At 47.2% G+C, this 23275-nt stretch overlaps 1 protein-coding gene across 12 annotated transcripts in view; it reads left to right on the top strand.

Moving 5' to 3' along the window:
• The window catches only part of EVL (Enah/Vasp-like), an 89366-nt gene extending 75372 nt beyond the window's left edge, over positions 1-13994 (top strand). For 5 of the 12 annotated variants that reach the window (XM_083166556.1, XM_083166555.1, XM_083166550.1 and 2 more), the window contains exons 6-15: positions 852-1730; positions 4791-5035; positions 5780-5901; positions 6619-6679; positions 7837-7897; positions 8566-8632; positions 8722-8784; positions 11579-11648; positions 12307-12364; positions 13353-13994. In XM_083166556.1, coding sequence (XP_083022682.1) covers positions 852-1730; positions 4791-5035; positions 5780-5901; positions 6619-6679; positions 7837-7897; positions 8566-8632; positions 8722-8784; positions 11579-11648; positions 12307-12364; positions 13353-13390 — 1664 coding nt within the window. In that variant the 3' untranslated portion in view covers positions 13391-13994. The remainder of the gene's footprint in view (positions 1-851; positions 1731-4790; positions 5036-5779; positions 5902-6618; positions 6680-7836; positions 7898-8565; positions 8633-8721; positions 8785-11578; positions 11649-12306; positions 12365-13352) is intronic. The other 7 variants (XM_083166552.1, XM_083166551.1, XM_083166557.1 and 4 more) reach the window with 7 other exon arrangements.
• The last annotated feature ends 9281 nt before the right edge of the window (positions 13995-23275 follow it).

Below are 23275 nucleotides of genomic sequence, written 5' to 3'. Positions count from 1 at the left end.
TGCACTCATTACTGACTGACTCATTTTAAAAGATCCACAGGTGGAGCTAATTACATCACTTGTGATTCTGTGAGGAGACCTGAAAAATGTTAACTGCTCTCGAGGACTGGAGTTGGCTACCCCTGCTTTATACCATAATCATATTTACCCCACACCTTACCCACAACGTATATATCAGGTCGCACTTTACTCTGTAGAACTAAGAAATGCAATGTATGTTAACTGTCCAACTCCCATATAAAGGTCTCACGACTCCTGATAAACGCAATATACAAATGGCTTTGTTAGACTTATTCCCAGGCAATGCAACATATTATATCAATGAACCATTAGAGGTGAATGTAAACCTGAAAATTATGAACCAGACTACAAGAGCCCTATTTACAAACCTCCGGCTTACGTGGACGTTGAGGTGAAAAATTGAAAGCAGGCCTAAAGTTAAGTGTAGAGTCCGGCATCTTTAATTTTTACCTCACACGGCCGAGATTCAAGCCGTTCTTTCTTCGCAAATACAGCCACAAGTCGCTTTGGTCCTTCAGAGCCCCCCCACCACACCACCACCCTTCAAACACATCAGTGTGATGCAAAATTAGGTTTGGTATGGGTAAATGGAGATGTTTTGGTGTGTGCGATCTTGTAACCAGTTTAGTGCATCTCCAAAATAATGGTTTTGAAACAAATTTTTGCCGCCGAGCTCTCGATCTGATTTGTATGCATTAGAATCTGTGCATGCCGCCATCTTTGATTTCTGTTTCCATCTGTCTTTCAGTCCCAGCTTTCCTAATCACTCTGCTTTATTTGCTACCCTTGATAAATGCCCATTTTGTTCTTTTCATTTTCTCTTCTTTTAGTTTCTACCCTTCAGATAAACGTGTCTTCCTCCCCTTCCCACTGCCAGTCTCCTCCTCCTGACTACAGTAACTACAGCGTTCCTCCTACTGCTGGCGCTATCCCACCACCATCTTATGCAAAAGTTATCTCTTCAGCATCTCCTGTCCCCGAACCTAGTAATAAATCCAACCAAAAGTCCTCTAAAAGAACCAACGGGCCCCCAGAGTTGCCGCAAAGTCTATCTGGATTTGAGCCTTCCACAGCCCAAGGTTCAGCCTTTTCTCCAATATGGCCAAGCAATGGGACTCTATCCCGAAGCGTCAAGCAAATCTCCTTATCCCCACCTCCGCCTCCTGGTTCCCATGCTCCATTAACCTCTCATCAGTCTGTAAAACATCCCTCTGTGTCCTATGCTTCCCGTTCCGCGTCTCCTACTGTGGCTTCACCAGTGCTCCACCACAGCGTGTCTCCACAAACATTTATTCCAGTTATGCTTCCTGTGATTCCTGGCCAGAATGCAAGGATCAGAGGAGGTCCCGACAAAATGGTCCAAATCCCCAACTTACCTCATATAGGCCCCGATGACCAAGCAGATGAGCCGCAAAGCACTCAGATTCCGATAAATTCCCAGAGAACCCAAGTTAAAAGCGTTGACCGTTGTTTCCTGTCATGCTTAGAAACTGTGCCGCTTCCTCAAATGCCAGTGATTGCCAGCCCCGCTGGCACTCTGACCCATGCTTCTGCTCAATCCTTCCATCCCTCCTCCCATGCCTCCCAGCCATCATACCAGTCCGCATCACACTCTGTTTCATTACCTCCCCCTTATGCTGCTGTATCTGAGCTGACTTTGTCCAAGAGGACCACACATTATATGACCTCATCCGCCATTTCCCAGTTAAGTAAGTACATGTCTTTCAACGAGTGCATCCTTGAACAGAAAATGTTACATACTGTATCTTGAGGTGCTGATGAGACTATTGACACTAGTTAGGGGCCCATTTATCAACAATTGATTGATAAAACTTGTTGTGGATGATAAAACGGGTGCCGGAGAACTCGCCGGCAGTTGGGATTCTGACAGTCATTACCCCGACGTCGGAATCCCGGGTGCCTGAGTCTGGGCAGTCGGGATTCTGACGTCTAGCTAATGATTGTCGGAATCCCGACTGTCGGTGTGTTATACCACATCCGATAAAACTCATTGTGAAGCATGGTGTTCCAGCCAATCAGCTTCCAACCTTAACACATGACAGTTGGGAGCTGATTGGCACCATTTATCACTCACAAGTGTTATCACTCATTGATAAACGAGCACCTAACAATTTAGTCACACACTGTTTCGCTAACTTGAACTTCGTTTGTGAGTTTTCTCATTCTGCGGTTCAGCGCATCGGTTAGCGGTGCAGCCAGGTTGGTGAAGGGAACTCAGAAGGCCTCCACTTAGAATAATGCAAAATATCAGAAGATGTTCAAAGATAATCTATAAAAGTCAGCATTATCCCTTACAACTATGAGTAAGGCGGGGTCAGACCTCACCATGGGGCATTATGGGTAGATACACGCAGATTGGTTTTTGGCCCTATTGGTAGCCCGGAATTGTCAACAAATGGATTATTAGAAGTTTAGAGGTTGGAACTGTCACATTAAAAGGGGATTTTTAGTCATATTTTTGTTATACAATTAGTAGTTCAGACTGGTTTACAAGACCATATAGCTGTGCTACCAGCTTAGTGCCGGGGGCACTGGTTCTATGCCTCACCTTCAGCAATCTGCAGAAATAGCTGCACGGCATGTCCACTGAGCCACACAAATTAAAAAGTTTGGGTATGGTTTAGCTCACAGGCAATGTCTAACTATGGTCCTCCTGCTGTTGTGAAATTACAAATTCCATCATGCCTTGGCACAATTTTGCTATTGGGGAATGCTAAAACTATGGCAAGGTATGCTGGGATGTGTAGTTTCACAACAGCTGGAGGGCTACAGTTTGCCATGCCTGGTCTAGGTAGACCGTGAATAGATTAACAATTAACAAATGTCGAAATGCAGTATGTTGATATTTTACTTGTGTTGTCCTTCTCTCAATGTTGATCCAGTGCATGTCTAACTTTTTGTCATCTACCTGGACATTAGCTGTGAGCCATTCAGATTTCAAAAGGTTTCTCCACCTTTGGATGGTGCCAATTTATTGTTTAATATGTGCCCCCCCTCCTGCAGCCGAGGTTTTAACCAGTCCATCAAGCAAAGAAAAGCAACCCTTACAAGGCTCGCCACCCAAAAGCATGATTTACAGGGCTCGCCACCCAATAGCAAGACCTACATGGCTCGCCACGCAATAGCAAGACTTACAGGGCTTGCCACCCAAAAGCATGATTTACAGGGCTCGCCACCCAATAGCAAGACCTACATGGCTCGCCACGCAATAGCAAGACTTACAGGGCTTGCCAGCCAATAGCAAGACTTACAGGAGTCACCACCCAATAGAAAGTCTTACAGGGCTCATCCACCCAATAGCAAGACTTACAGGGCTCGCCAGCCAATAGCAAGAACTCACAGGGCTCATCCACCCAATAGCAAGACTTACAGGGCTTGCCACCCAATAGCAAAACCTACAGGGCTCGCCAGCCAGTAGCAAGACTTACAGGGCTCTCCAGCCAATAACAAGACATACAGATCTCATCCACCCAATAGCAAGACTTACAGGGCTAACCAGCCAATAGCAAGACTTACAGGGCTCGCCAGCCAATAGCAAGACTTACAGGGCTCGCCACCCAATAGCAAGACTTACTGGGCTTGTCCACCCAATATAAAGACTTACAGGGCTCGCCACCCAATAGCAACACTTAAAGGGCTCGCCACCCAATAGCAAGACTTACTGGGCTCGTCCACCAAATAGCAAGACTTACTGGGCTCATCCACCCAATAGCAAGACTTACAGGGCTCATCCACCCAATAGCAAGACTTACAGGGCTCATCCACCCAATAGCAAGACTTACAGGGCTCACCAGCCAATAGCAAAACTTACATGACTCGCCACCCAATAGCAAAACTTACAGGGTCCCCCACCCATTAACAAGACTTACAGGGCTCGCCACCTAATAGCAATGCTTACATTACTCGCCACCCAATAGCAAGACTTACTGGGCTCGTCCACCCAATAGCAAGACTTACAAGGCTCATCCACCCAATAGCAAGTGCCAGGATGGGCTGTTATCAGAGCCACTCTTCCGGTGAGAGGAATTAATAACTAGACAGAAATGTTACTTATCACCACAACACGCGGTGGTAAGAATGAATCATTGTCGGGACCCCACTGCTGCCAATGGCAAGATGTCCTTATTGGAATGATTCAAGCCATGAGTTTTCGGAGCCCAGCAAGCAGGGAAATGCCTCCCCACACTGCTCTGCACAAGAGAAATCCTGCCCATGTGCACAGCTGTGAATGCGTTTACAGCCCTGCCAATGAGGGGAAAACCATTCAGAGTCACCATCAAGTGGTTTTCCCCTCTGTTGGCAACATCTATTAAGTCTAGACAGAAAACGCATGGTTACTGCCCCCAACAGGCCGCAGGGAGTCAGCCACCTTGCGAGCAGCCAGCAAAGGTTAGCCTACACTGGCTGTCTTTATACAGATGGCTCGCGCATGCTCACTGCGTACCTTGAGCATATGCGGCTGTTCACAGCCCAGCAAACATGTCTCAATCCTGCCCTCTACCTCATCTGAGTCGCTTCATTTCAGTCGCCTTGTGAAAGAGCACAGACAGAATGTCAACTGAGAACAATAGGGTGTAATGTAAATCCCTACATTTAAATGCAGGGCACATATCACTCAGGGTCACCAGCGATATTAGGAGAATATTATTTTTGGGAGTTGTAGTCATAACCCTCTTGATATTATTCATTGGCAGATCAGTAGATGTTTGGTTGCTCTCTAACATAACGCATCTTCTTACTTCTTAAAGGTCCCATGCTTCCACCTGGCCACCCTTCTTCTGCTGCTACGGTAGCTTCAATCGGTGTAGCACCTGCTCCAACTAGCGGACCCCCACCACCGCCCCCGCCTGGTCCTCCCCTGCCATCGGGAGCCACACCGCCACCTGCCCCGCCCCTACCAGCCGTGGGAAGCCAAGGGGTGGTCTATGAAGACAGTCCAGCCTCGGGGCTAGCGGCGGCCCTGGCCAGTGCCAAACTGAGAAAAGTACAAAGGGTGAGCCTCGAGGTTTCCTTCATATCACGCTTGGTTTAGTGTGTTTCTGGTTGGGTGGTTTCTACAAGTGTAATTGGCCACTTATTGGCTTTATCTGGCGGTGCAATGTATGGAGGTCCTTCTGCGCTTGTCTCAAAGTTCAGTCTAAGGCAGGGGTGGGCAATAAGCGGCCCTACAGCTGCTGAGGAACTACACATCCCAGCATGCCTTGCCTTAGTTTTGCTATTTGACCATGCTGCAACTGATGCAAGGCATGCTGGGATGTGTAGTTCCTCAACAGCTGGAGGGCCACTTATTGCCCACCACTAGTCTATTTACTAAGCCTTGAAAAGAGATAAAGTACTGGCCAGTCCGCTTCTAACTGTTGTTTTACTGGCTGTGTTTGAAAAATGACAAGAGCTGATTGGCTGGTACTTTATCTCCAGCCACGTTACTTTTCTCCAAGCAATATATTTACTAAAAGGTCGATGTTGGGCGATTTTGTGACAATGTTGATCGATTTTAAAATCGATGTTGATCTTCCAGGGCTAGAACGCACATTTACTAACATTTAAGAATTGGGACTTTACAGCAGAGAAATGGGTTCTCTCAGTTTAGGAAAGCTCCCCCGTAGTCCCGCTACCGTTGCCGGTGGGAGACACACACACACGGCACTTGATGGGACCGCCTGAGGCTCTGCGCTTGCTGTCATGGTTATCCGGGATCTCGGAGCAGCAGATAAATAACTATTTCATATCATTAAAGCCAGAAGATATGTCGGGAAGTTCTAGTCCCTGCGGAGCCTCCAAAACTGATGCCAATCGGACAAGCAGCGGCAGTGGCGGAGGAGGATTAATGGAGGAAATGAATAAACTGCTGGCAAAAAGGTTTGTATCACAATGACTTCCTGTTGACTTAATCATAGTAATATGTGGGGGAGACGGCCCCAAGTCTTTATGTTGTGCTGTAACTACATGTAATACTCCATGAGAGATTTACTAAGCCTTCTAGAGAGGACAAGAGTTGGAGTTGCCAATAGCAATCGATTTATGGAATGTACTGGATAAATGAGAGCTATAAGCTCATTTGTTTCTACGGGCAACGCCTTTACTAGTGCTCTTTAGAAATTTTGATCAATCTCCCCAATATGGGGCAGATTTATTAACAAGTGATATTCTTCTTATCACTCGCTAAGACTAATAAATGGTGCTTCTGTCAATTTTCAAACACATCACAGCAAGGAGCTGATTGGCCAGAGCACTCATTATCATTCGTAGTGAGCGATAACCACAACGTCACTGGTCGGTAAATCTGCCTCTTTTTTGTTTACCAAATTAGCCCAGAACCGCAATCACAGCAAGTTTGATTGATCCAAATACAAAGATCCATCCCAGGTCCTGTACTCAAACTGCGATTGTATTAGACAAGTTAAAAGTTCTGGTTGACCAATATGCACGGGGTGGGGGCTTGTGATGCCTGTGTGCAGTTCTAGCCTGCAAGCGTGGGGCGAATAGGTAACATACCGTAGGTGGTGTTTCCGCGTCGGCACGTGCGCACACGCCAGAGACGTAGCTAGTATGTAATGTCCACAATGTCTGTTTCAGAAGGAAGGCGGCCTCACAGACCGAGAAACCTGGGGACAAAAAGGATGAAGAATGCCAAAATGTAAGTGTGCGTCATTGTCCTGTGTGACACACATGACACACATTGTCCTGTGTGTCATCATTGTGTTCTACGCAGGGGGTTCCCATGCTCAGGTGTAATTGTCATGGTAACACGGGCCTGCGGGTCACATGACATTATGCTACCTTTGGGATGGCTTGCGCCTATTTTGGCATGGTTGTATTTGTTGTACCAGTAACAGCGTGCGATTGTACATAACCCCAGATCGCCCAACATGTCCCATACATGTTCATGATACCTCCGTACATACCCCCAGACCGCCCACCATGCCCCACACATGTCCATGAGACCTCCGTACATACCCCCAGACCGCCCAACATGCCCCACACATGTCCATGAGACCTCCGTACATACCCCCAGACCGCCGAACATGCCCCACACATGTCCATAAGACCTCCGTACATACCCCCAGACCGCCCAACATGCCCCACACATGTCCATGAGACCTCCGTACATACCCCCAGACCGCCCAACATGCCCCACACATGTCCATGAGACCTCCGTACATACCCCCAGTCCTCGCCACAGGCCCCACACATGTCCATGAGACCTCCGTACATACCCCCAGTCCTCGCCACAGGCCCCACACATGTCCATGAGACCTCTGTACATACCCCTAGTCCTCCCCACAGGCCCCACACATGTCCATGAGACCTCCGTACATACCCCCAGACCGCCCAACATGCCCCACACATGTCCATGAGACCTCCGTACATACCCCCAGACCACCCAACATGCCCCACACATGCCTATGAAACCTCTGTACATACCACCAGACCACCCAACATGTCTCATACATGTCCATGTCCACCTCCTTCACCTCCTAAATACCTCTGAGATATCCAAGTTCAGTGCAACATTAGAGCCATGGTTTGGCCGCGGCATTTACCGGTTGGTTACATTTCACATCTATTTTTTCACGGGCGTCCCACGTGGGGCTACGAGGGTCCGGCAATGCCATGCTCCAATCCTGAGCAGGGTGCAAATCTTAAAGTATAAGTTTTAAAGTTTAGTAATGTAATTATTGTACAGATGGAATCCCCAGATCCGTTAGAGAGACCCCTGAATGTGAAGACTTGGTAATGCAACGTATTACGTCTTACATTATATTGTCCATCATTCTGTTCCTGTGTGTTTAGGAGGATTCCAGTCTCTCATCTTCTCCCAACACTCGTGGTCCCACACCTCAGAATTCTGCAGGTAATGTCCTCAGCACTGTACAGCTAAGTCCTAAATAATAAACTGCTCCTCACCTCTAGGGGGGGGGGGGATTTAAGGTTGTGCACGCTGGAGGCCACTAGGACCAATTAGGTACCAATTAGGTGCTCTGTAGGGCACGCACAACTGACATTACTATTGTATAGATGTTGGCGTAAATTTACTAAAATGGGAGTTCTATTGGAGAGGGGGTGTTGCCCATAGCAGCCAATAAGATTCTATCTATTATGTTCTAGTAGGTGCTAAATAGATAAATCGTAGAATCTGATTTTGTCTTTGTTTTGTGACCATCAAATGGGGGGGCGGGTGGATAATGCGAGCGGCAGGCGGGCTAAAAAAGACACGCAGCACTGCGTGTCAACCAGTATAAGGTCCAAGGCCCCTAGGACACAGGTTCTGAAACCCGGTCCTCAGGACCCCACACAGTGCACGTTTTGCAGGTCTCCTCACAGCATCACAAGTGAAATAATTAGCTCCACCTGTGGATCTTATAAAATGTGTCAGTGAGTAATGAGTGCACCTGTGCACCTGCCGGGTGACCTGGAAAACATGAACTGTGTGAGGATCTGAGGGCCAGGTTCGAGAACCCCTGCCATAGGGCATTATTGTACCATGATCTTATCTAACGGTATTTTGTGATATTACTCCAGACTTGGGTAAGAAGCCGTGGGAGAGAAGTAACTCGGTGGAGAAGCCTGTGGCCTCCTTACTCTCCAGGTGAGTGGAAGCTGCAGGAGAACTGTTCATGCATGAGACAGATCTTGTGGTGCGCTATATTCATGTGCTATCTCATTGCATTGCTGTAGAACTCCACCGGTGGTGAAGAGCCCAGAAGCTAAGAGCCCCATACAATCCCAGCCACCCTCTAGGTACCAAACCAAACTGCAGCCGTCACCGTTTCCGCTTGTCCCACCCATCTTGTGTTTCCGTGTTCTGTGCAAGACACATTGTTGTTGTAGCATTTGCTCGCTGCTGCTGCTGCTGCTGCTGTTGCTGTTGTTGTGACGTTTTTGTTGTTATTTTGCAAAGTGTACCCATGTCACCCAGTAATAAGCTTAGCAATTCACACGGCGGGGGCCTTGGGGTCTGACCTTGCGCAGTCGCCTCCTCTGAGTCGGCAATGGGTACACTTTCCCGCATGTCCCTGTTTTGTCGCTGTGTGTGGTGATCACATTGTCCAGTCGTGCAATGGCCTTGTCAACAGTGTTATACAGCGATGAAAGATACAAGAGCGTAGGGTTATTGTGGTAATGTCTGTGGCAAGTACAACACCATTGTCCAGTCAGAGCCAGGTGCAGCGACAGAGATTGTCTACAGTAACCATACCTCAACCCCTTGTGCAGCCAGCGGAAACAGTAACCATACCTCATCCCCTTGTGCAGTTGGTGGATACAGTAGCCATACCTCATCCCCTTGTGCAGCCGGTGGATACAGTAACCGTACCTCATCTCCTTGTGCAACCAGTGAATACAGGAACTGTACCTCATCCCTTCATTCAGCCAGTGGATACAGTAACCGTACCTCATCCCCTTGTGGAGCCGGCAGATACAGTAACCGTACCCCATCCCCTTGTGGAGCCGGCAGATACAGTAACCGTACCTCAACCCCTTGTGCAGCTGGAGAATACAGTAACCGTACCTCATCCCCTTGTGCAGCCGGCAGATACAGTAATCGTACCACATCCCCTTGCGCAGCCAGAGGATACAGTAACTGTACCTCATCCCCTTGTGCAGCCGGAGGACACAGTAACCGTACCTAATCCCCCTGTGCAGCTGGCGGAATAGAGTAACCGTACCTCAACTCCTTGTGCAGCCAGCGGATACAGTAACTATACCTCATCCCCTTGTGCAGTTAGCGGGTACAGTAACCATACCTCGTCCCCTTGTGCAACCGACGGATACAGTAACCATACCTCATCCCCTTGTGCAGCCAGCAGATACAGTAACCGTACCTCATCCCCTTGTGGAGCCGGCAGATACAGTAACCATATCTCATCCCCTTGTGCAGCTACAGGATATAGTAACCATACCTCATCCCCTTGTGCAGCCGGCAGATACAGTAACCCTACCTCATTCCCTTGTGCAGCTGGAGGATGCAGTTACCGTACCTCATCCCTTTGTGGAGCCAGTAGATACAGTAACCGTACCTCATCCCCTTGTGCAGCCCGAGGATACAGTAACCGTACCTCATCCCCTTGTGTAGCCAGCGAATACAGTAACTGTACCTCATACTTTCATGCAGACAGCGGATACAGTAACCGTACCTCATCCCCTTGTGGAGCCAGCAGATACAGTAATCGTACCTCATCCCCTTGTGCAGCCAGAGGATACAGTAACCATACCTCATCCCCTCATGCAGCCGGCGGATACAGTAAACGTGCCTCATTCCCTTGTGCAGACAGTGAATACAGTAACCGTACCTCATCCCCCTGTGCAGCCGGCGGATACAGTAGCCATACCTCATCCCCTTGTGCAGCCCGACGGATACAGTAACCGTACCTCATCCCCTTGTGCAGCCCGACGGATACAGTAACTGTACCTCATCCCCTTGTGCAGCCGGAGGATACAGTAACCGTACCTCATTCCATTGTGCAGCCAGAGGATACAGTAACCATACCTCATCCCTTCATGCAGCCGGCGGATACAGTAATCGTGCCTCATCCCCTTGTGCAGCCAGTGAGTACAGTAACCGTACCTTATCCCCCTGTGCAGCGGATACAGTAACCATACCTCATCCCCTCGTGCAGCCCGACGGATACAGTAACCGTACCTCATCCCCTCGTGCAGCCGGCGGATACAGTAATTGTACCTCATCCCCTTGTGCACCCATTGGATACAGTAACCATACCTCATCCCTTTGTGCAGCCCGACGGATACAGTAATGATACCTCATCCCGTTATGCTGCTGGCAGATACAGTAACCATACATCATCCCCTTGTGCACCCAGAGTATACAGTAACCATACCTCATCCCCCTGTGCAGCCGGCTGTATACAGTAACCGTACCTCATCCCCTTGTGCACCCAGCGGATACCGCGACCGTACCTCATCCCCTTGTGCACCCAGCAGATACCGTGGCCGTACCTCATCCCCTTGTGCACCCAGCAGATACCATGATCCTACCTCATCCCCTTGTGCAGCCGGCGGATACGGTTTCTTTTCATGTAGGTATCGGGCATGTCTATTGTCATAGTTACAACTATGACTGTTTCTGGCCTCCAGCCTGTCATAGTATTCTGCATCCAGACCATCATTAAGTGGATGGTATATAAGAAGCGCTTGCTGTAGGACAGCGTGCTGCTTTATCTGCAGGATGAAATAGGAATAAACATGACGGTGTTATTTATGGTGCTTATTTACCAATAATCAGGTAGTAGTTTTACATATGTATCATTCGAACACCCAAGAAAAATGACAAAGAAATATTGTTCAGCCTCCATGGCAGTGACCAGGAATCCGCAGGTCGCCGGATGCAATAGGAAACCAATGCTGCAAATTATTACTACAGTAAGTTTTAGGTATTCCCATCCCAGCAGGATCGATGGCTTTCTGCACAGGACACATGTATACAGCTCTGTATATCACATGACTGCTCCTGCACCTGTGCTCTGGGCTTCTGTATGACCATCACAAACGTTGTCCTTAACTCTTTCTCCATTCCAAGCAGGATGAAGCCCGTGAACAGCAGCAACGACGTATCGACAGACGCCTTAGACTTCGACAGAATGAAACAAGTGAGTGCAATAATTACGTATCTTAATGTTTTATTTGATTTTGGAGGGTTGGGGTGAGGGGTAATACCAACACCGCCATAGTTATTGCGGAAGAGAGGTAAATGTTATAGAGGGGACCTGCTTATTTCCCAGAGACGTAGCCTTGCCTGTCCACCATCTGAGTCTTCGGACATGTGTGGGTGTTCCTGTGGATGTGGGCAGACACTGCTCCCCCAACAAAAAGTTTGTGGGGGGGGGGAGGGTATTCACTCTTTCTGACAAAATCCTTCTTAGATGGACAAAACCATGTGCACTATGGGTGGGGAAGATGTTCCCCCCCTGCAGCACACATGGTTTTGTCCATCTAAGAAGGATTTTGTCAGAAAGAGTGAACTAGAATAAGGCCCTATATTCTGGTTGACTCACAAGTCTACAAATGATTTTGGAAGCGCTCGCAGATCAGAGACACCTCTGTAGTGTTTATGATCTGAGGGTGTCCAGGTGTCCCCCGCACCCGTGTCTTCGGGGGAATTATCATGAGAACTCCCAGCATTTTCATGGTAACGCCCAAACACTGGGCATTCCCATGGGAGAATCCACCGGCCCCACGCCCGCACTGTTGTGGCCGGTAGTCTTCCTCATGCGGTCTCTGACTACATTGTCTCTGTTCCTTCACTAGGAGATACTAGAGGAAGTCGTCAGAGAGTTACATAAAGTGAAAGAAGAAATTATTGATGGTAAGTTCTACATCCGTTTCTGTCACATACACACTTACTGCAATGGGTCTGAGGGCAGATTTGCCAGTTCTAGCCCCTTGCTACTGTACCTTTCCCAATACCCCATGTAGGCTTGCGGGGATCACACCCACAATTGTGACACATAGAGGTACAGCAGATGCATTTACACAAGATAAAACGTTGCACAATGCATGCGTCCTACAGTGTGCATGCACAGAGGTGCACTAGTGCTCGAGATGTGCTGGACGTCCCTGGGCAGTGGTTACCCACATGCACGAAAAATGGTCCGCAGTGTGGGCATGTTATGGGAGAAGAGTGATAAAAAGTGAAGAGAGATAAAGTACCAGCCAATCAGCTCCTAGCTGCCATGTTACAGACTGTAGGGTCTATGTATTAAGTGGAGAGAAATAAAGCATATCTTTTAACATGATCCATTCCAGGAGGGACAAGTGCTCTGTTCCTGGACTTCCTTGTCATTTGCTGCTGAGGAGGGGCTGTAGCACAGTCCAACATTCAAATAGGAGAACCCCTATTTGAATGTTGGACTGTGCTCCCACCTCTGGATCCGCCACTGACCAGGAAATCCAGAAACAAAGCATTTCATCCGACCTGAAATGGGTCATGTTGGTAGATATGGCTACTATCCGGTCTGCTCCTAGCTGCTATGTTACAGGCTGGGTTTGAAAAATGACAAGAGCTGGATGGTTGTCACGGGTGACTTCTCCACTTTACCTTTGTCTAAGATTTGTCAATTTTCCCCAATAACCTGTTAGAGGGAGATATTTCAAACCTTTGAGAGAGATAAAAATGGGAGTTTCCCCTAGCAACTCATCTGCTTCTGTCATTTCATAGACTGTGCTAGATAAATGACAGAAGCTGTTTGCTTTGGACAGTATCTCCATGGCTAGATACATCTGCCCCCTAGACATTACAGTAGGCATGGTCATTATAAAGGAATGTTAATTTTAATTGAATTGTTTACTTTCAGCGATCAGGCAGGAGCTGAGCCGGATCAGTACGACATAATAACGGAGCGAGCGGTCCGGTCTGGGAATGTACAGTAGAATCCAAGCAGGACTGATGCGTTGAGTGTTGGATCGGTTAATGACTTATGGACCCGCACTCTGTACCCTTATCCTTAGCAGACACTTTGAAGCTTGGAGCCTTGGATTTGCGCTCAACCTTACCATGAAAGACGACTACCGCAAAGTTTTACATTTCTGGATTATATATATATATATATATATATATATATATATAATTTTTTTAGACTTCATCTGACATCGCACACCGAGATCTCAGCCTTTTTTTTGTATGATATATTTGCTTATTTAAATGCATTATTTTTCATTTAGTACTAGTTTCAAAATTGAAGGAGACTACACTTCGGCCACTGGCTTTGTGAGGGGGGACTTCAGAGTAATACTATCCGGTAGTGTGCGGTGTTAGGACCCTTTCTGCCAACGGAATTTTAATGCAGAATCACAAGAGAACCAGACACACGTTACAAAGAATCGCGCGGTGACAAAAATAAAGATATGATTTCCACTTTCATCACAATATTACGGCGGTACATCAGTGCAGCACAGTATCTGTATTCATATTGGTAATAAATTGTTTATTGTCCAAGTGGGGGGGGGACGTGTTGTTTTTATTTATGGAGAAAATAAACGATGAAACCTCCTTTGATGACTGTAGGAACGTAACGCACACAAAAGCCTGGAGAGGTTTCCTTGGCAGATCTTTGATGACGGACTCACGCTTGAAGGTGTCATGTGATAATGCCAGGAGGTTGGGAATACCGGCGGCTACAGGGAGTGGTGTTACCCATGTATTACTGGTGGTTACAGGGAGTAATGTTACCCATGTATTACTGGTGGTTACAGGGAGTAATGTTACCCATGTATTACTGGTGGTTACAGGGAGTAATGTTACCCATGTATTGTATTACTGGTGGTTACAGGGAGTAATGTTACCCATGTATTACTGGTGGTTACAGGAAGTAATGTTACCCATGTATTACTGGTGGTTACAGGGAGTAATGTTACCCATGTATTACTGGTGGTTACAGGGAGTAATGTTACCCATGTATTACTGGTGGTTACAGGGAGTAATGTTACCCATGTATTACTGGTGGTTAAAGGGAGTGGTGTTTCTCATGTATTACTGGTGGTTACATGAAGTAATGTTACCCATGTATTGTATTACTGGTGGTTACATGGAGTAATGTTACCCATATATTACTGGTGGTTACAGGTAGTAATGTTACCCATGTATTACTGGTGGTTACAGGGAGTAATGTTACCCATGTATTACTGGTGGTTACAGGGAGTAATGTTACCCATGTATTACTGGTGGTTACAGGGAGTAATGTTACCCATGTATTACTGGTGGTTACATGGAGTAATGTTACCCATATATTACTGGTGGTTACAGGGAGTAATGTTACCCATGTATTACTGGTGGTTACAGGGAGTAATGTTACCCATGTATTACTGGTGGTTACAGAGAGTAATGTTACACATGTGTATTGTATTACTGGTGGTTACAGGGAGTAATGTTACCCATGTGTATTGTATTACTGGTGGTTACAGGGAGTAATGTTACCCATGTATTGTATTACTGGTGGTTACAGGGAGTAATGTTACCCATGTATTACTGGTGGTTACAGGGAGTAATGTTACCCATGTATTACTGGTGGTTACAGGGAGTAATGTTACCCATGTATTACTGGTGGTTACAGGGAGTAATGTTACCCATGTATTACTGGTGGTTACAGGGAGTAATGTTACCCATGTATTACTGGTGGTTACAGGGAGTAATGTTACCCATGTATTACTGGTGGTTACAGGGAGTAATGTTACCCATGTGTATTGTATTACTGGTGGTTACAGGAGTAATGTTACCCATGTATTACTGGTGGTTACAGGGAGTAATGTTACCCATGTATTGTATTACTGGTGGTTACAGGGAGTACTGTTACCCATGTATTACTGGTGGTTACAGGGAGTAATGTTACCCATGTGTATTGTATTACTGGTGGTTACAGGGAGTAATGTTACCAATGTATTACTGGTGGTTACAGAGAGTAATGTTACCCATGTATTACTGGTGGTTACAGAGAGTAATGTTACCCATGTATTGTATTACTGGTGGTTACAGGGAGTAATGTTACCCATGTATTACTGGTGGTTACAGGGAGTAATGTTACCCATGTATTACTGGTGGTTACAGGGAGTAATGTTACCCATGTATTACTGGTGGTTACAGGGAGTAATGTTACCCATGTATTACTGGTGGTTACAGGGAGTAATGTTACCCATGTGTATTGTATTACTGGTGGTTACAGGGAGTAATGTTACCCATGTATTACTGGTGGTTACAGGGAGTAATGTTACCCATGTATTACTGGTGGTTACAGGGAGTAATGTTACCCATGTATTACTGGTGGTTACAGGGAGTAATGTTACCCATGTATTACTGGTGGTTACAGGGAGTAATGTTACCCATGTATTACTGGTGGTTACAGGGAGTAATGTTACCCATGTGTATTGTATTACTGGTGGTTACAGGGAGTAATGTTACCCATGTATTACTGGTGGTTACAGGGAGTGGTGTTACCCATGTATTACTGGTGGTTACAGGGAGTAATGTTACCCATGTATTACTGGTGGTTACATGGAGTAATGTTACCCATATATTACTGGTGGTTACAGGGAGTAATGTTACCCATGTATTACTGGTGGTTACAGGGAGTAATGTTACCCATGTATTACTGGTGGTTACAGAGAGTAATGTTACCCATGTGTATTGTATTACTGGTGGTTACAGGGAGTAATGTTACCCATGTATTGTATTACTGGTGGTTACAGGGAGTAATGTTACCCATGTATTACTGGTGGTTACAGGGAGTAATGTTACCCATGTATTACTGGTGGTTACAGGGAGTAATGTTACCCATGTATTACTGGTGGTTACACGGAGTAATGTTACCCATGTATTACTGGTGGTTACAGGGAGTAATGTTACCCATGTATTACTGGTGGTTACAGGGAGTAATGTTACCCATGTATTACTGGTGGTTACAGGGAGTAATGTTACCCATGTGTATTGTATCACTGGTGGTTACAGGGAGTAATGTTACCCATGTATTACTGGTGGTTACAGGGAGTAATGTTACCCATGTATTGTATTACTGGTGGTTACAGGGAGTAATGTTACCCATGTATTACTGGTGGTTACAGGGAGTAATGTTACCCATGTGTATTGTATTACTGGTGGTTACAGGGAGTAATGTTACCCATGTATTACTGGTGGTTACAGAGAGTAATGTTACCCATGTATAACTGGTGGTTACAGAGAGTAATGTTACCCATGTATTGTATTACTGGTGGTTACAGGGAGTAATGTTACCCATGTATTACTGGTGGTTACAGGGAGTAATGTTACCCATGTATTACTGGTGGTTACAGGGAGTAATGTTACCCATGTATTACTGGTGGTTACAGGGAGTAATGTTACCCATGTATTACTGGTGGTTACAGGGAGTAATGTTACCCATGTGTATTGTATTACTGGTGGTTACAGGGAGTAATGTTACCCATGTATTACTGGTGGTTACAGGGAGTAATGTTACCCATGTATTACTGGTGGTTACAGGGAGTAATGTTACCCATGTATTACTGGTGGTTACAGGGAGTAATGTTACCCATGTATTACTGGTGGTTACAGGGAGTAATGTTACCCATGTATTACTGGTGGTTACAGGGAGTAATGTTACCCATGTGTATTGTATTACTGGTGGTTACAGGGAGTAATGTTACCCATGTATTACTGGTGGTTACAGGGAGTAATGTTACCCATGTATTGTATTACTGGTGGTTACAGGGAGTGGTGTTACCCATGTATTACTGGTGGTTACAGGGAGTAATGTTACCCATGTATTACTGGTGGTTACAGGGAGTAATGTTACCTATGTATTGTATTACTGGTGGTTACAGGGAGTAATGTTACCCATGTATTACTGGTGGTTACAGGGAGTAATGTTACCCATGTGTATTGTATTACTGGTGGTTACAGGGAGTAATGTTACCCATGTATTACTGGTGGTTACAGAGAGTAATGTTACCCATGTATTACTGGTGGTTACAGAGAGTAATGTTACCCATGTATTGTATTACTGGTGGTTACAGGGAGTAATGTTACCCATGTATTACTGGTGGTTACAGGGAGTAATGTTACCCATGTATTACTGGTGGTTACAGGGAGTAATGTTACCCATGTATTACTGCTGGTTACAGAGAGTAATGTTACCCATGTATTACTGGTGGTTACAGGGAGTAATGTTACCCATGTATTACTGGTGGTTACAGGGAGTAATGTTACCCATGTGTATTGTATTACTGGTGGTTACAGGGAGTAATGTTACCCATGTATTACTGGTGGTTACAGAGAGTAATGTTACCCATGTATTACTGGTGGTTACAGAGAGTAATGTTACCCATGTATTGTATTACTGGTGGTTACAGGGAGTTATGTTACCCATATATTACTGGTGGTTACAGGGAGTAATGTTACCCATGTATTGTATTACTGGTGGTTACAGAGAGTAATGTTACCCATGTATTACTGGTGGTTACAGGGAGTAATGTTACCCATGTATTACTGGTGGTTACATGGAGTAATTTTACCCATATATTACTGGTGGTTACAGGGAGTAATGTTACCCATGTATTGTATTACTGGTGGTTACAGGGAGTAATGTTACCCATGTATTACTGGTGGTTACAGGGAGTAATGTTACCCATGTATTACTGGTGGTTACATGGAGTAATGTTACCCATATATTACTGGTGGTTACAGGGAGTAATGTTACCTATGTATTGTATTACTGGTGGTTACAGGGAGTAATGTTACCCATGTATTACTGGTGGTTACAGGGAGTAATGTTACCCATGTGTATTGTATTACTGGTGGTTACAGGGAGTAATGTTACCCATGTATTACTGGTGGTTACAGAGAGTAATGTTACCCATGTATTACTGGTGGTTACAGAGAGTAATGTTACCCATGTATTGTATTACTGGTGGTTACAGGGAGTAATGTTACCCATGTATTACTGGTGGTTACAGGGAGTAATGTTACCAATGTATTACTGGTGGTTACAGGGAGTAATGTTACCCATGTATTACTGCTGGTTACAGAGAGTAATGTTACCCATGTATTACTGGTGGTTACAGGGAGTAATGTTACCCATGTATTACTGGTGGTTACAGAGAGTAATGTTACCCATGTATTGTATTACTGGTGGTTACAGGGAGTAATGTTACCCATATATTACTGGTGGTTACAGGGAGTAATGTTACCCATGTATTGTATTACTGGTGGTTACAGAGAGTAATGTTACCCATGTATTACTGGTGGTTACAGGGAGTAATGTTACCCATGTATTACTGGTGGTTACATGGAGTAATGTTACCCATATATTACTGGTGGTTACAGGGAGTAATGTTACCCATGTATTGTATTACTGGTGGTTACAGGGAGTAATGTTACCCATGTATTACTGGTGGTTACAGGGAGTAATGTTACCCATGTATTACTGGTGGTTACATGGAGTAATGTTACCCATATATTACTGGTGGTTACAGGGAGTAATGTTACCCATGTATTACTGGTGGTTACAGGGAGTAATGTTACCCACGTAGGTACTTGTTTCCTTGCACGGCGCCCATCGCATCGCATTCCATAAGGCATATGATGGTATGCGATGCGATGTTACGCGATGGTAGCCGATGTTATACAATTTTAAATTGTATACCATCGCTTTGTATGCCATATACAATGGTATACGATTTAAAATTGTATAAGCACCCTAATGGGTGTTTTCAATGTTAAATGTGCCCCTTATAAGATAATTACTTGTATAAGCACCATAGTGGGTGCTTACAATGTTAAAAGCACCCCCACGCCACCCCCACTATCAACGTCAACCCGAAGCGCAGCGAGCCCGCGAGGGGCAGCGGTATGCGTCCTCCGACCTTTTCATACCCCCAGTATCCACGTCGGCGTGGAGTTGATTTTAGATAGTGTGGTGAGCGCAGCAAGCCACCAAGCCCGAAGCGTGGCGATGCGGAATACCTGTAAAGGGCTCGCCACGCTTCGGGCACGGTGGCTCGCTACACTATACACATGCAATACAACTTAATATCGTGGGCGCCGTGCTAGGAAACAAGTATTACAAGTACACAGATTACTGGTGGTTACAGGGAGCAGTGTTACCCACGTACTACTGGTGGTTGCGGGGAGCAGTGTTACCCATGCACTACTGGTGGTTGCGGGGTGCAGTGTTACCCACGTACTACTGGTGGTTGCGGGGAGCAGTGTTGTCCACATACTACTACTGGTGGTTGCGGGAAGCAGTGTTGCCCAGGTACTACTGGTGGTTGCGGGGAGCAGTGTTGCCCATGTATTACTGGTGGTTACGTGGAGCAGTGTTACACACGTACTGGTGGTTGTGGGGAGCAGTGTTGCCCACGTACTACTGGTGGTTGCGGGGAGTAGTGTTACCCACGCACTACTGGTGGTTGCGGGTAGCAGTGTTGCCCACATATTACTGGTGGTTACGGGGAGCAGTGTTGCCCATGTACTGGTGGTTGCGGGGAGCAGAGTTGCCCACGTATTACTGGTGGTTGCGGGGAGCAGTGTTACCCACGCACTACTGGTGGTTGCAGGGAGCAGTGTTACCCACGTACTACTGGTGGTTGTGGGGAGCAGTGTTGCCCACGTTCTACTACTACTGGTAGTTGCGGGGAGCAGTGTTGCCCATGTATTACTGGTGGTTACGTGGAGCAGTGTTACACACGTACTGGTGGTTGTGGGGAGCAGTGTTGCCCACGTACTACTGGTGGTTGCGGGGAGTAGTGTTACCCACGCACTACTGGTGGTTGCTGGTAGCAGTGTTGCCCACGTATTACTGGTGGTTACGGGGAGCAGTGTTACCCACGTACTGGTGGTTGTGGGGAGCAGTGTTGCCCACGTACTACTGGTGGTTGCGGGGAGCAGTGTTGCCCATGTATTACTGGTGGTTACGTGGAGCAGTGTTACACACGTACTGGTGGTTGTGGGGAGCAGTGTTGCCCACGTACTACTGGTGGTTGTGGGGAGCAGTGTTACCCACGCACTACTGGTGGTTGCTGGTAGCAGTGTTGCCCACGTATTACTGGTGGTTACGGGGAGCAGTGTTACCCACGTACTGGTGGTTGTGGGGAGCAGTGTTGCCCACGTACTAGTGGTTGCGGGGAGCAGTGTTGCCCACGTTCTACTACTACTGGTGGTTGCGGGGTGCAGTGTTACCCACGTATTAATGGTGGTTACGGGGAGCAGTGTTACCCACGTACTGGTGGTTGCGGGGAGCAGTGTTGCCCACATATTACTGGTGGTTACGTGGAGCAGTGTTACACACGTACTGGTGGTTGCGGGTAGCAGTGTTGCCCACATATTACTGGTGGTTACGGGGAGCAGTGTTACTCACATACTGGTGGTTGTGGGGAGCAGTGTTTGCCACGTACTAGTGGTTGCGGGGAGCAGTGTTGCCCATTCACTACCGGTGGTTGCGGGGAGCAGTGTTACCCACGTCCTACTGGTGGTTACGGGGAGCGGTGTTACCCACGTATTACAGGTGCCTACAGGGAGCGGTGTTACGTCTGTATTACAGGTGGCTACGGGGAGTGGTGTTGCATCTGTATTACAGGGGGCTACAGGGAGTGGTGTTGCATTTGTATTATTTGCCGGTGGTTACGGGGATCAGTGTTACCCACGTACTGGCGGTTGCGGGGAGCAGTGTTGCCCACGTACTACTGGTGGTTGCGGGGAGCAGTGTTACCCATGCACTACTGGTGGTTGCGGGGTGCAGTGTTACCCACGTAATACTGGTGGTTGTGGGGAGCAGTGTTGTCCACATACTACTACTATTGCTGGTGGTTGCGGGGAGCAGTGTTGCCCACGTGCTACTGGTGGTTGCGGGGAGCAGTGTTACCCACGCACTACTGGTGGTTGCGGGGAGCAGTGTTACCCACGTATTAGTGGTGGTTACGGGATGCAGTGTTACCCAAGTATTACTGGTGGTTACGGGGAGCAGTGTTACCCACGTACTGGCGGTTGCGGGGAGCAGTGTTGCCCATGTACTACTGGTGGTTGCGGGGAGTAGTGTTACTCACTTACTACTGGTGGTTGGGGGTAGCAGTGTTGCCAACGTATTACTGGTGGTTACGGGGAGCAGTGTTACCCACATACTGGTGGTTGCGGGGAGCAGTGTTGCCCACGTACTACTGGTGGTTGCGGGGAGCAGTGTTACCCATGCACTACTGGTGGTTGCGGGATGCAGTGTTACCCACGTACTACTGGTGGTTGCGGGGAGCAGTGTTGTCCACATACTACTACTACTACTGGTGGTTGCGGGGAGCAGTGTTGCCCACGTACTACTGGTGGTTGCGGGGAGCAGTGTTACCCACGTATTAATGGTGGTTACGGGGAGCAGTGTTACCCACGTACTGGTGGTTGCGGGGAGCAGTGTGGCCAACGTATTACTGGTGGTTGCGGGGAGTAGTGTTACCCACGCACTACTGGTGGTTGCGGGTAGCAGTGTTGCCCACGTATTACTGGTGGTTACGGGGAGCAGTGTTACTCATGTACTGGTGGTTGCGGGGAGAAGTGTTGCCCACGTATTACTGGTGGTTGCGGGGAGCAGTGTTACCCACGCACTACTGGTGGTTGCGGGGAGCAGTGTTACCCACGTACTACTACTACTGGTGGTTGCGGGGAGCAGTGTTGCCCATGTATTACTGGTGAGTGGTGTTACGTTTGTAGTAGAGGGGGCTACCAGGAGTGGAGTTACGTCTGTAGTATAGGGGACTACGTGGAGTGGTGTTGCATCTGTATAACTTGCAAGGACAGGGAGTGGGGTTACTCCTGTATTACAGGGGGCTACGGGAGCAGTGTTACGTCTGTTTACAGGGGCTACGGAGAGTGGTGTTGCGTCTGTAATACAGGCGGAGACAGTGAGTGGTTACATCTGTTGTACAGGCAGCTACAGGGAGTGGTGTTCAATCTGTATTACAGGGGGTTACGGGGAGTGGTGTTACGCCTGTAGTACATGGAGCTATGGGGAGTGGTGTTGCGTCTGTAATACAGGGGCTATGGGGAGTGGTGTTGCGTCTGTATTACAGGGGCTATGGAGAGTGGTGTTGCTTCTGTAATACAGGCGGAGACAGGGAGTGGTTACATCTGTTGTACAGGCAGCTACGGCAAGTGGTGTTAAATCTGTATTAGGGGAGTGCTGTTACGTCTGTAGTACAGGGGGCTATGGGGAGTGGTGTTGCATCTTTATTACCTGTGGCGACAGGGAGTGGTGTTACGCCTTTAGTACAGAAGGCTACGGGGTGTGGTGTCATGTCTGTAGTACAGGAGGCTACTGGGCTTGGTGTTGCGGCTGTAGTACAGGGGGCTACGAGGAGTGTTGATACATATACGGTTGGGACATCTGCTCTCAGAGTAGACCACCCACATCATGTAGTGGTGTATTTCAAGGCTGCATCTTGTTGCATAATACACACAATTAGATAATGCCGCGCAGAACAAGCTGTTGGCCAGAGCAGATTTGGAGAACAACATGAAGAGCTTGTAACCACCTGACTGGCACAGTTCACGCATGGCATTAATACACTATGTAGATTAAAGTGGTAGAACACCGACAGCAACTGGATCAATGATATCTTGGCAAACTGTCTACAAGTTACTGGACAGCAGCATGCAGTATGTTCTGCCTTAAGTACAGTGACCAACTGTGACCCTGAGGAAGGTCATGTCAGCCTAGAATGCACCCGCCGTTCCAATTTCTCACAGTGTGGGCAT

This window comes from Crinia signifera, chromosome 12 (assembly GCF_055691185.1).
Source record: "Crinia signifera chromosome 12, ASM5569118v1, whole genome shotgun sequence".
Lineage (NCBI taxonomy): Eukaryota > Metazoa > Chordata > Amphibia > Anura > Myobatrachidae > Crinia > Crinia signifera.
The sequence above is the reverse complement of the archived record's forward strand: the minus strand, read 5'-3'. Positions and strand labels throughout refer to the sequence as shown.